At 39.6% G+C, this 14,302-nt stretch overlaps 1 protein-coding gene across 1 annotated transcript in view; it reads right to left on the reverse strand.

Moving 5' to 3' along the window:
• IQGAP1 (IQ motif containing GTPase activating protein 1) overlaps nucleotides 1–13,558 on the reverse strand; it is a gene marked incomplete at its 5' end in the record, with an annotated part of 38,660 nt that extends 25,102 nt beyond the window's left edge. The window contains 10 exons of the mRNA XM_010717713.2: nucleotides 2,799–2,962; nucleotides 7,302–7,426; nucleotides 7,920–8,080; nucleotides 8,326–8,489; nucleotides 9,638–9,722; nucleotides 10,613–10,776; nucleotides 11,234–11,324; nucleotides 11,958–12,136; nucleotides 12,335–12,448; nucleotides 13,414–13,558. Of these exons, the coding sequence (XP_010716015.2) occupies nucleotides 2,799–2,962; nucleotides 7,302–7,426; nucleotides 7,920–8,080; nucleotides 8,326–8,489; nucleotides 9,638–9,722; nucleotides 10,613–10,776; nucleotides 11,234–11,324; nucleotides 11,958–12,136; nucleotides 12,335–12,448; nucleotides 13,414–13,558 (1,392 nt within the window). The remainder of the gene's footprint in view (nucleotides 1–2,798; nucleotides 2,963–7,301; nucleotides 7,427–7,919; nucleotides 8,081–8,325; nucleotides 8,490–9,637; nucleotides 9,723–10,612; nucleotides 10,777–11,233; nucleotides 11,325–11,957; nucleotides 12,137–12,334; nucleotides 12,449–13,413) is intronic.
• Between the last annotated feature and the right edge of the window lie 744 nt (nucleotides 13,559–14,302).

Here is a 14,302-nt window from a genome sequence, read left to right on the forward strand (position 1 = left end):
CCTCAACTGCATCCTCGCTTCCAGGTTTTCATATACAAAGAAGAGATTCCCTCCCTGCCCTCTCCTCTCTAGACTAAAGACTCTCATCACCCTCAGCTTTCCTCTCTGGAGAGGTGTTCCGGTCCCTCAGGCACCTCAGAGGCCCTATGCTGGCCTATCTCCAGTACATTCATGCCTCCTGTTGGGGGGCAGGGTAGAACTGGACACAGTCCAGGTGCAGCCTCACCAATGCCAAGTGGAATGATCACCTCTCTACTGAAGCCTTCTAGGCAGCAGTAGCACACTGCTGACTCACATTCACTTTGGTGTCTGCCTACCAGCACTCCTAGGTCTTTTTCTGAAAAGCTTTTTTCCACTTATGTGGACACAAACATAGACTAACAATAGTCCTTTCACAGTACAAGGCTGCAAAGAGTTCTTAAGGGAAACTTATTAAGTGGAAATGCACATGCATGAGCAGCAACTAAAAATTGATGGGTAACTAACACTACACCAGGCTACTCTTGTCTCTGTCCACAAAAGTTTGCAGATTTCTGTACCAGCAAATCAAAAAGCACTGTATATACTGGGGGTAAATATGAATATACAACAGTATATTCATACAACAGTAAAAACATGTTTCAAGCCTCTGTTTTAACAGACCATTTGCTGTGGAGTACTGATCACACAGTACCTTATATTTTGGCTGAAGAAACCTAATTAAATAACGTTACATGCAGAAATTTTCTAAGAGGCAAGTGTTTAGCAAGCCCCAAAACACACATAATGAACAATAGTCCAGCAGCTGCCAAGCACAGTTCCTCCACACCCACTGTTGCTTCCTGGAGGTACGGAAAGAAACCTTAAGAAGCAGTTGCCATCCCTCTAACAACTCCTGTTGTACAAACAGGACACAGGAAACATTTACTTCTGACATGGATTAATAATCACCCTGCAGAGAGAGCCACTATATTCCAGCATTAAGAGTTCTAGGGCAGGATTGAAAATTAACATTTCCTTACATACCCTCCACATTACCCTCTGCTTTGGTTTGAAACTTACATCCCTTTAACAAATTTTATCTGAATATCCAAGGAGTCCCATGACTGCTTCAACAATGTAGAAATTCCTGTCTGGGGAAGGATGGGAGACTTAAAGGAACAAACTCTTGGATTGTTATCTCTACCAGCAGAGTCATCAATGCAAGGACTATCAAAGCTGTCTGATCTTTCCCGTGCATTCACTGCCACAGGCTTCCCAGAAAGTACATGCGGTGTAACACACTACAGGATTAACGCTTCTCTCAATGCTCATCACATGAGAAATACGCATCGTACACCAGCTCCCCTGCCTTGTGCTGAACTATAATCCCTCTCAGTCCCAAGGTACAGAAGTCACCAGCTAGTAAGCAAGTTGACTCAGGATAGCAACTGTCCTACCCACAATGCTAGTCTGTGCCACGATCTCACAATTTCTGAAATTACTGCCATGTTGCAGGGAGGAGCCCTAAATTGAACATATGCCTAAATAAGGTAATTTCATATCAACTGAAGTTACCAATCCAGCCTGGCAGAAGCTTACATGCACACTAAGAAGAATTTGTTATTTCATTCTGACTCAGTAGGAGGAAATGCTTCAGCACAAAATGGGTTCCTGAGGAACATTAACCCTTTCAGGGCCACTGAGGAAGCTGCTTAGTGATTTGCATCACCAGCGCAGTTTTCAGTCATTGCCATCGTGAAGGTTTATACTTAGTAAAAAAACAAACAAACAAAAAAACAAAACAAACAAAAAAAACCAAAGCAAACAAGCATACAAAAACCACTAATGTTGAACACAGTATCATCTCAGTCTCTATGCTAAATCCGTGCCGGAATTAGAACAAGCTCCACAACTGAAAAGATAACTAAAAAAAACAAAAACAAAAACAAAAAAACACACTCTTATGCTTCCTTTCAGTTGCCTATCTGCTACTTCTTTGTAAGTATAAGGAAATAAAATAGCATCCCACTCATCTATAAAAAAAAAAAATCAGAAGCATGTACACCACCCACATAGTGTTTCATTTTCTTTCCAAAACCAGTAAGGTGAGATCATTCTTCCTCTCTCCATTTAAACCTGTACATATAAATCAGCTACGCAAAGTGGCAACTCCTTACAAGACAGTAGAAGTCCATGGCTACCACAACAGACAACAACCATGCAAAAAACACATAGCATCTGTAGTGTCCCCTAGCGAGGACACTAGTGAGATGCTAGTGAGTGACAGGCATCCACACACATTTTGCTACAAGCATATATTTTGTTTTCTATTTTCCCTCCTCCTGAACAAATTCATCACCTAACAAGTTTTTTTTTTTCCCATTTCTGAAACTTTATTTTTGCTTTATGTAACTACACCTATGGATACATTTAACATATAACACTAAAAAAGTGAGACTGAAGGAGACTTGCATTTGGAAATTCAGAACTATTAGAATAAACACTGTTTTCTTACAAAAACAAATAAAACTTAACACATCTCCTTATATCTCCAAAAAGGTACGTATGCCATTCTGGACCTAAGATTAGCTAGAGCAATCCATCTCAAGCAGTTAATATCTTTAAGCCTATCTCTGTGGTTCACAAAGATTCATGAGTTATGTCTGCATATCTCTTTCCTTCATACAGAAAGACCCAAACTGGCCAGGTAAGATCAGCTGACAGCATGTAGTGTTCACCCTTTCATTTCCAGATCTGTTTCCCAGCTTTTGAGATAAGGAATGCCCTCAGTACATAGATGCAAAGGCTTTTTGAGAGGTGCTTTTAACTACACTCACCTGTGCTTTCTCTCTCTTAGCCCGAAGTAGTGTGTCTTGATAATGCTGAGCTACCTTTGGGGTTACACCCTCCAGTTTTGCTGCAGGAATCTGTAAGGCTTGCAGAGTTTTTTTGGTGTCTCCTTCATCCAGCGCCTCGTTGATAAGCCCAATTGCCAAAATCCCTAGAGAGAAAGGGATAGAAGAAGAAATACAAAGATCCAACCCTTTACTATAATCACAAAACTGTGCTTTGGAAGAAAAGTGCTATTAGTGCTAAACCAAATACCAGCTGAGAATAGCAACATTTCTAATAGTAATCATTTTCTACTAGTAGAGAAAGCAAGACAACTTCTCCATCTTAAAGAAGCCACATATTTCTGGACATGGTAATAAATAAAGCAAAAAAGGAAAAAAAAAATATCCCTCGTGGAGACCACATGAATGGACAGAACTGAGTTCTTCAGCATGTAGCTCAAATCCACTAGAAGAGAATTACCAAAACCTGAGTGGCCAGGGCTAGTAAGTTACAAGTTTTCAAGAATAAAGCTCTTCAGACTAAGCTGAAGATTTGCACAGAACGCCATTCAAAAAGACAGTACCTTCGTATTTTAAGTATCATGATTTATTGGATGCATGTTGTATTAACTGTATTACAAAAGATGCGGGTGCTGCCAAGGACAGCAAGAACTACAGTTCAACTAAATAAAAATAGACATAAATAGATAGCTTATAGTTGCTAAATGTGAACAAAGCCTGAGTCATACATGCCAAACCTACAGCAAATTATGAAGTAATTTTGGTTGGAATTGACACCCAGAGATCATGTGATTCAATTCCTTGCTGAAAGAAGCAACAATTCAAATCAGTTTGATAGTTTAGAACAAAGATCTTTTAGAAGAAAGCGAGGAGCTCAGAGTGGATACAACTTTGGTTAACATACCCAAAGACTGCAGCTTTTTCTTCTGCACACAGTAGGAGAATCACAAAGTGGAATGTTTTATAGTAGGAACTGCTATTTGGATAGAGCAAAGATTAGGGAAAAATACACACTACGGACACCACAAGAACCAGGATTGCTGAAAAGACTGCTGTAAAAAAGCACCATTTAAGGTACCATTTAACTAACTATACTTTCTTTAATGGTAAGGTCACCTATGTATTTTACCTAGAAAAGCCAGTTGATGGCTTTTTGGATTTCAGTAAAGTTTTCAGTACTGTTTCTCACAGAATCCTGGACAAAATGTCCAGCATACGACTTGACAAAAACATAATGCAGTAGGTGAAAGTGACTGATGGGTCTGGCCCAAAGGGCTACAGTAAACAAGGTCACATCAGTCTGGCAGTCAGTCATTCCAGGGATTCCCCAAGGCTATATTTTAGGGCCAATTTTCTTTAATGTTTTCGTAAAGACTTGGATGTGGGACTAGAAGGTGTTATGAGCAAGTTTACTGACAACACTAAATTGGGAGGAGCTACTGAATCTGTTGAGGGTGAAGAGGCCTTGCATAGAGATCCTGAGAAATTAGAGAGCTGAGCAATCACCAACTGCAAGAAATTTAGCACCTGGGGAAGGGCGACCCTAGCTATACATACAGACTGAGGGTGGAGATGCTGGAGAGCAGCCACAATGAAACAGATTTGAGGTCTTGGTCGACAATAAGTTGAATATGAGTGAACAGTGCTCCCAGGAAGCCAGGAGGGCCAACAGTATTCTGGAGCGCATCAAGCACAGCACTGCTAGCAGGTCAAGACAATGGGACTGTCCCACTCTACACTGCATTGTTGCAGCCTCATCTTGAGTACTGTGTACAGTTTGGGTCACCACAGTATGAAAAGGACATACAACTACTAGAAAGTGTCCAAAGGATGGTCTAGAGGGGAAGACACACAAAGAGTGGCTGAAGTCCTCAGTCCAGAGAAGAGACTGAGTGAAAACTTCATGGTAGTTTATAGCTTCCTGACTAGGGGCAGCAGAGGGGCAGGCACTGATCGTTCCCTGGCGACCAACAACAGAACCCAAGGGAACAGCCTGCAGATGTGATAGGGGAGATTTGAGTTGGATTTCTTTTTCCAGTGGTCAGGCACTGGAACAGCCTCCCCCAGGGCAGTGGTCACAGCAATAAGCTTGCCAGAGTTCAAGAAGCATTTGGACAATGCTCTCAGACATACAGTCTGATTTTTAGGTGGTCCTGAGCAGAGCCAGAAGTTGGATGCTTGTGGGTCCCTTCCAACTTGGGACATTCCATGATTCTACGAAACTTGTTATCTACATCAATCCACAGAGGCATACTTCAAGAACATTATGAAGACACATAAAAAGCCTTCCTTTTACATATTATTCAAAGTTATAGCTGGTAGTGGACCAAGACTACCATTAGAATTCTTTCTATCCTATACTTTATTTTTTAAATGCACACAATTTCACTGTTTCTGTGAAACTGGGCCATTGGATTGTTCTCTTAACCATGGCTTTCAAGAATGTAGTGAAACATATGTCATTCTGTATTGTCTTTATTCTTCTACGTTGGTTGTCATCATCTGTAAATTATGCTTAGCAAAAAAAATAAGCTGTGTAAATTTTACATATTCGCATATCTACTTTTGTTCTCATACATATGCAATCAAACTGGCTTCCAATATACACTTCTATTTATCTTTCATGGCTGCAGCTGCATAGATTGCAGGCAGAACTCCACTGTTTTTACACAGAAACATACAGTAAGATAGGAAACAACAACTAGGTATTGTCCAATTTATGCTTTTTCTCTATTTCTTTTGACAGAAAACTTAAAATTAAAAATTTTAAACACATTGAAGTAGTAGTAATGAGCTGCACAGCACACTTAGTAAAATCCACTTAAAATGTCAGTCCATTCTTCCTCTTTCCACATTCAGTAGTGCTAGATTTTTTTTGTTCTTACTGTTCTCTATTCTACTTTATTAGTGATTTCACAGCCTAACACACATAAATACCTAATTGTAGGCTTTCTATTAAAAGATCTAACATTATTTGCTTCCATTACTGCTAGCACACCAGATCTTTCATCTTAAGTTTCCACATCACCAACAACTAGATGAAATCTGTTTAATTTGAACTGTTATGCAGTTCATTTAGAGAATCACAATCCACAAAAATCATAGGGGTTGGAAGGGATCTCTGGAGATCACGTTGACCAAACCCCTCACTATAAGCAGGCTCGCTAAAGTAGGTTGCACAGGAAAGCACCCAGGTGTGTTCGGAGTATCTTTTCACGCTGATGTCTAGGCCATAACAACATGTTTTGTCTCAGCATCACTTGCATTTCCCTCTCAGTATTATTCAGCCCTCAGAATGCGTTCATTTTTTTTTTGTCCTTAAACTGACAACTTTCCATCACCTAGGTAGACTATGGTACAGACTGCTTGCTTCCTCTTACAGTGTGTACACCTTTATACATGCTTCTCTCCCCATAAGTGCTGGGGGAAAGTAGGAAGAGAAAAACCTTTCTTACGAAAACACACACTAAGGTTGACACTACTTGATCTCATGAAGAATGAAGAAAAACAGATATAGCAACTTTTGACCTAGGAAAGGGCACAGAAGATAAGCAGTAATTATCCTTGATTAGTTAGCCAACAGGGGCAGAAAAAGACTACTCTGTGAAACAACAGTATGTTCCAGCTCCTCATGAGAAAGCATTTTTGAATTTGAAACCAAATATCAGGACAGTAGGAGGGTACATGCTGGTATGGCTTGAGAATTTCCTCAGATACTAGATAAAAAGTATCCATGCACAGAGGCACACCAGAAACTGGAACATATTTGCACTGGAACAGGTTGCCAAAGGAGATTGTGGATTCCCCTGGAGCCATTCAAGGCCAGGCTGGATGTGGCTCTGCACAGCCTGGTCTGGTGGTTGGTGACCCTGCACATAGCAGGGGGTTGGAACTAAGCGATGACTGTGGTCCTTTTCAACCCAGGCCATTTTATGACTCTATGAAACACTAGCAGGTGAAAGAATTTAAGTTTCCTACGAAAATTATGTCATTACGTCAACTTATGTCATTATAAGATTTTCTGCATTTTATGGTTGCTGGTTTGGGGTTTCTGTTGTCTCTATTGTTTTATGGATTATGGGAGTGTTACAAGAAATGAGGAGCTGGACTACATGAACTTCCAGACTTCTGCTGTGATGCCTTACAAATAAAAGGCTGCAAAACCAGGGCTTTGGTGTACGCATGCACATTGTGTGCGCTCATGTAGCTTCAATTCATCTAATCACATGACCCAAACAGGAAGCCCATGTCTATTTGGAGATCCAGGAAGCAAAGCTAGTCAAGATTTCAGGCTCTGACATTAAATTTTAACCCTCTCTAGATTATAGCCTTTTCAGGTGAACTCAGCTACACAAGAAGCAATGGCAAAAGGCAACTATCTCAGTCTATATGAACCAATCAACAAGATTTTTTTATTGGCATGCACCTAGTTTCAGCATACCTTATGATCCAGGATCAGTCCAGTACTAATCAAGCAAAACTTACTTTCATGTTCTTCATGCACAGCTAAGTTCACACGATCCACACATGACTGGATATCATTCCACGTGATAAATTCATTTTCTTCTGCATGCATTTGAGCTTTCAGCTTCATCAGATCATCAATATATCTGTCAAAGAACAAAAATCAAAACCAGCAAGTATCATGTAATGAAAAACTGGCCAGGGAACACACAAGACAGCAATGAGAACTAAACACAAAATGGAAGAACTGACATATATGAGAGAGGGAATAGGAAAAAGACATAAGACCGTAAGCAAGGTGGTCAGCTCCAGTGCAAAACAATCAAGAAAAGCACTAAAACACCAAATGATAGTTCCAGACAAAAAACACAGTGGATGAGCTGGCCTAGTGCAATTGAGAACCTAATAGTACCAGAACATAGCTTTGTTGTGAAATCTTGATAAAGGAGAGACAGTACTTAATTCAGATCAGTAAGAAATGGTAAATGCAAAGACAAGATGCAAGAACCAAGAGAGAATAAATTAATATTGTAGTAACCAGTGAAAGAACCTGAAGTGTAAGGGGAAAAAAAACAAAAACCTGAACTCTCATGAATGTAAGCAATATCAAAGACAGGCATTAACCTTCAAAACACTCACCTCTGAGAGTTCTCATCCTCAATGTTTGTCAGCCCTGTGACAGGATTGCTCAGTTGTCTCCACACTGTACTCACATCCCCCGAATCCAAAGCCCTGTTAATCACAGCCACAGAAGAGAGCATCTCTACAGCAACAGATAATTCTGCATGGGTGAGGTTGCCCTGCATACAAAGGGGAACACAGATCAATTATACTTGCTCTTCACAAACTACTGCTAGAACACCAAGAGATTAAAATAGAACCTTACAGTGTCAAGTAGCTCAAGACTTAAAGATTAAGCATCAATCAGAACAGACTAAGCATCAATGCAGTTCTATGAACACTCAAGACAGGCACATTTAGTGAAACAGACAAGGTAGATTTGGTGATCCATATCAATTTACAGAAATAAGAATATATTACTTACATCGTGGCTTTGTTGCTGCAAGGTGGCCAGCTCCTTTTGATAAAGATTGGCAGCAAATTCATAAACCTCTGGTAGCTGGGCCTCTGGATTCATCATTTCTGCTACAGTCTTATCAGCATCACCCATTCTAATTGCAGCATTAATTCTGGTCACTGCTGCCAGCCCTAGAAGTTTGAAGAGGCAGCATGAGAACAAGGAACGCAGACAGTTGGGCTCCCAGTAATGAGAGTACTTTTACTGTATTCAATAATAAGATCCCTAACCTAAAAAAAAAAAAAAGTAATTCCCTTACAGGTTTTCCAATCAGTTATTCACCCAACTAGTCTTGCGTTATTGTAAACAGCCAGACTACATAATGCCCTCTTTAAAGTAAGACTCATTTTTAAACCAGTTTACCTTTTGTCTGATTACCAGGGGACTGTCTCACCAACTTCTGCCAATAAGAAGCCTCAAAACTGCCAATGTTTTTCATAGGCAATTCATAACAACTTTTTCTTCCAGTATCTATTACTGGTCATGGTAGTACCAGGCATTCTACTGCGTTCTCTATACCCTACAGCGTTTTCACTTTAACATAGCACAAATAGGTAAATAAACATCAAGTAGTATTTGGAATCAGTAAGGCACTTTGAAGGTAACCTCCTAGTTACTAGACCTGCACAATCTCCCTCTTGTAATTTAAACTGCCCGTAACCAGATCCCTATTAGCTTTCTTTTTATGTGTTATAAATTGAGCTAATTGCTATTGTACAGCCAGAATTAAACACTGAAAGCTTCTGGAACTTTCTCCAGAAGAGAGTTTTGCATGGTATCAGAAGCAACTGATTAAAAAAATCCTGAGATCTACATTTTATTCGCTATCTGATACTTAGAAACAGCCATTAAAAAAAAAAAAAAGAAGCTAAAAGTTCCATAGCTCAAATCAAGTAAGACTTATGTCAGTAGTCAACAGGTAAGCTAGTTTTAACACCTCATGGAGCAATCCACATTTCCTTCACAGGTCCATAGAACAAAATCTAACACAAACTGCCTAAGAAAAGAATTATTTAAGGTGGACACAAGTTCCATGTTGCTCAGCATTTCATCTGATTTGCTGTTATCTCAAGCAGTATCTTTAAGAGCTTGATAGAAGACACCAGAGCTAGCTGTCATGATTATTTTTCACTTTTCAGTAGCCTCAAACTACTTAAAGAACATCCATAATAGTCTGAGATAGCCCTGGTATAATCTCACATGAACACAAACATCGTGCTTTCTCATCCTGATCACATCCCACAGATATTTTGTCACTATCATTTTTGCCACTCCTTACTTTGCTGATATTGTTGTGCTGCTCTGTTAGCAGCATCCACACCCAACTGTAAATCCTCCTTCTGCAGAAGACCTGCAATGCCAGCCTGAGGAAGAAAAAAAAAAAAAAAAAAAAAAAATCAGGGAAAACATCAGCTCATTCAGTGCAAATAGCTCAGCAAAAGGAATAAACACACAGAAGGAAACAGCCTTTCCTTAAGGCACTTCAATTAGTCACAGTAATGCAATCAAGTCACGGTATTTTACACCCATAACGTACATATGCATCTACCACAGTGCCCAAGATCTAGTTTGCTGAAACTGTACAACTAATTTGTCCACATTTTTCTTGGGTCTAAAGGCACACAATACCTTACGATTCTGCTTGGGTGTACCTTTTCAAAAAATAATTCACTGAAGAAATATACTAGAAGTAACCACCTTCATAGCCCCCTATTTTCCCCCATTAATGTGTATGACCTTGTAATAACTGAGACAACACTGTTTTTTAAATCTACTACATAAATTTTTTAAGTAGCATACATCTAAAACCCACCGTAGGGTTGGCTTGAAATGAAAAACTAATGTCAACCTTGATTATGGACAGGATTTTCCACAGTGAAAGTAGTACAGTGCTTATCCAATGGATACTTATAAAGCACAAATATCCACACTGTCTGACCACTGAGAATAGTAAAATAAGAGGAAATATGTGCCTATATTGTACGGTTCTATACATAATTTAAAGTTTGGTCAAAGTATTTTAATTACATATACCTACCTATACGTATGAGCATTACACTGGCCTTTCATACGCAGAGATGAAAACTAAACAATGTTTAATGTATGGTTACGTCTATAAAGTTTTTCCAAAGCAACACTAAACTGTTATGCATTTATATTGCAAGCAATTAGCATGCAAAGGACAATGAGATGGTGAAAGGGAAATAAATAAAAATGTAAATCAGCAATCACAGTGATCCAGGCTTTTGCATACCTCCTGTTTCTGCTGCCTATCACTCAAAAACTGCTTGAAATACCAGTCACAATTTTCTCGTAGCAATCCTCGGAGTCCCAGGGCTGGTGTTGCCAAAGCTTCATACAGAGCTAACGCATCTCCTTGTTCCAAAGCTAGGTCAATCTTGGATATGGCTGCACACGCTAGCAATAGTAAAGCAGAATTTTCAGAGAAACATTAAACGAGTAAGTCCCATCACCTATATAACCTATTGCTCAGAAATAGTCTTACATCTGATAGGTGTCAAATTAGGCATGTAATCTGAATGGAAGACTTCCAAAGCCAATTGCAAAGCAGTACTTCAACGAGAGACTGAAGGATGGACATAACGTGTTACTCAGAGGGATAGGAGGATGGCAATGAAGCTCCAGCAGCAGCACAGACAATCCATTCTCTTAAGGAAGGGCAGCAGAAGTCAAATAAATACAGCTTGCAACTACATACATGTTCAAACAAACAAAAAAATGCAACAGAAGAGCTCCCTTCCATTTATGTTAGCACTCCAGAAGCTTTCTGCTTGATACTGAATGCAAGGAGGAGCACAGGTATCATTTTTAACTATGCTTTTAATCAGAACTATTATTTTAGCACGATACCTACTGTTCACTTTATTGATGTTTCCCTGAATCTCAGCTTGAGTCAGAAGTTCTTCATATACATCTCTCTCTCTCTCCGAATTTTCTGAGGAAATCTGAAGATAAAATAAAAATGAATCGATCTCCTTCGTTTTCACAAAGACATTTTGTGATCCTGTCGTGGAAAAAGTTGGTTAACCACCTATACATAGGTGAACTCCCTCTCTTACAGCTATCTGTGTCCTACATATGCAAGAAGTCCTAAAACTACACAAACTCCAATTTGAACAGCACAGAAACACCTTAATCCAGTTTACAGGCTCTATATGAACACATAGTAGAACTCCAGAACATGGAAGGCCAATAATATAAGTAGAATATTTGTTATGCAGTGTTCTAAAATTACCCAGAATCTCTGAGGGTCAGTTGGTTATTCTGACCATTTAATTGTTGTAAAAATATATCAATTTTGCCTGAAAATTCCCAAAGTATAAAGGATGATATGAATGCTGCATGTACATATGCAACCCATAATCCAGAGCTGAATAGAGTAATGCAACTATTGCTGCCTGTCTTCTACAATAGGAAAACAGATTACTGGGCCAGTATTAGAATATCAGCAGGAATAAATCCCCCTAATACTACTCTCACAGGACTGTAACACACTCACTCAGCACTCCCCTAAAGCTTAAAACTACAACATAAAATTACAATACGAACAAATAGCTAGTTTAAAAAGATTTACTTACCCTGTTTTTAGCATTCTCCATCTTGTCTTTTTTCGCTCTGTACAGAGTGTCTTGGTAAGTAGATTCCAAGTGATCATCAAGATTGATTAGCATGGCATTAGGGTTCTTCATTGCCACAAGAGTGTCAGCTGGAACCTGGTGGTCAATTGCCTCATTAATGGCAATGACAGCAGCATGTACTGAAAAAGAAGCCTGTTAGTTACTCACAAACATAACAGTCCTGTTAAACACTGAGAACTTGACTGAAAAGTGAAAAGTTATCTGGCAGTTAACTAGAAAGCAAAACCAGGTCTGTATTTTTCTTACAGCAAGGGACGTAAAACCGGACGCTCAGTATACAATATTTTGGTCTGAATAATCACAAAAATGAAACCTACGTGCTGCTTCATCCACAGAGAGTTCATTTGCTAGAATTCCTCCAATCTTGCTGAAGGCAGGCATCTGAATGCCGTACTTCTCCAGTTCAAGCCTCATATTACTGATTTCTTCCTCTGAAACATATATTAAAAAAAAGTGTTGCACAATCTATAGGACACTAGGAACCAGCTCTGCAGTATTAGCTGTGGCTACAGGAAAGGCTGGAAAAACTACAGTAAATAACAAATCATTGTTTCATTTATACTTTGAGTATAACTCTGTAAAAGTAAGCAAAATAAACAGAAACTGCCGTAATTTTGCACATCTTCCTAAAATTTGTATTTATCCCAGAAACTCGTACAGAAGTACTCTGTGTTCTTTCCCATGAGAAAACATCGCATAACTCAAATATCTAGAAACACACTCCGTTATTCTGAGGTGCTTCAAAGATGGCAGCAAACAGGTCAGGAAGATGCCCGAACAATGTTTTTTCCTCCAGCAGAAAAGGGGATGGAGAATATGAAGACATGCTGCTGATAAACGCCAAATAACCCAAAAGCAGCGCCCTTTAAGGTTAGCTTTTCATAGGCACAATTAGTAAATGCTGTGCAGGAAAACACAGCTTTTAAATCAGGTATGCCCTTAGTAATCTCACCAACACAAAACACACAAAATCAGGCACTTCTGCAACAATCAAGCAACTGAAACTTTGAGGAGGTATCTGTGTGGGCACACGCAGCTCTACTTTCAACTCTTAAAGGAGACCAGAACTGCTTACCAAGCACTGAAGTGAAGCATCTCCCAAGGGGATAAAAGTGACATCAAATCACCTTTCAACAGGAGTGAAAAACTAAGGGGCTGTTATTTGTGAAAACAATGGTAGTGAACCAACGACTATTTAACAACCTGGCTAATAAGCATCCAAAACAAACCTTCCGCTTAACTTCTGGAACTCTTCACAACCATTAGTATCTAATTTAATTTGCATTTAGGAAACCTACATTAACAATCCTTTTATTGACTTAGACAATATCTCCTACAGCTGAAATAAAGGCAGCGCATACTGGTACAAACTTTATTTTTTTATTTTTATTTTTACCTGTGAAGTCCACTTTCCCATATAAATCCTGAATTTGGGGGGCAAGACCCAATTTGAACAGGTACAGGCTACAAAAGAAAATAAGCAATGAGAACGAGTAATTTTTCCACGTGGTTAATTTTAAGATATCATAATTTAAGAGATAAAAAGGTCAAAGGAACCATTCAAGCATACCAACCCATATAACAGCTCACAACTACCAACAAGGTACAAGCTGATCCTCCTGTCTCCTTCCCTCCCCAGCTGCACTTGACTTGCTCATCACCCTGAAGTCTCCATAGAATGAAAATGAAAGGGACCACTGGAAATCTTCTCATCCAATCTCACTGCTCAAGCAACATCACCTTCAGCCAGTTGCCCAGGACAGTGTTCAAACAGCTTCTGAACAGTCACAAAGGAAAGGATCTCCTAGCCTCACCAGACAACCTATCCCGCTGCTTAGTTACCCTCGCAGGAAATACAGTGTGTCCTGACGTTCTGATGGAACCTCCTGTGTCTCAGTTTACATCTATTACCTCCTGCCCTGCCCTTAGAAACCACCAAATAGAGCCTGGCTCAATCTTCATTACACAATGCCTTCAAACATTAATATACATTGATCAGATTGGATCCTTCTTGCCCCTGCAGGCCTGCTCTTCTCCAAGCCAAACTGCCCCAGCTCTCCAGCCTTTCCTTATACAAAAAATGCTTCAGACTCTGAATCATTTCAGCGGCCCCGATGGACTTTTATCATCAGCTCCATGTCTCTCTTGCACTGAGGAGTCCTGAACTGGACACAGTACTCCAGGTGTGGCCTCATCAGTGCTGTGTCAAAATAGTCTTAATAAGGGTGATGTGACTTACTAATATGACGTAAGCACATTCACTTGGTCATGGTTTCCCCTCCCCC

The sequence above is a fragment of the Meleagris gallopavo genome, chromosome 12 (genome assembly GCF_000146605.3).
Source record: "Meleagris gallopavo isolate NT-WF06-2002-E0010 breed Aviagen turkey brand Nicholas breeding stock chromosome 12, Turkey_5.1, whole genome shotgun sequence".
NCBI lineage: Eukaryota > Metazoa > Chordata > Aves > Galliformes > Phasianidae > Meleagris > Meleagris gallopavo.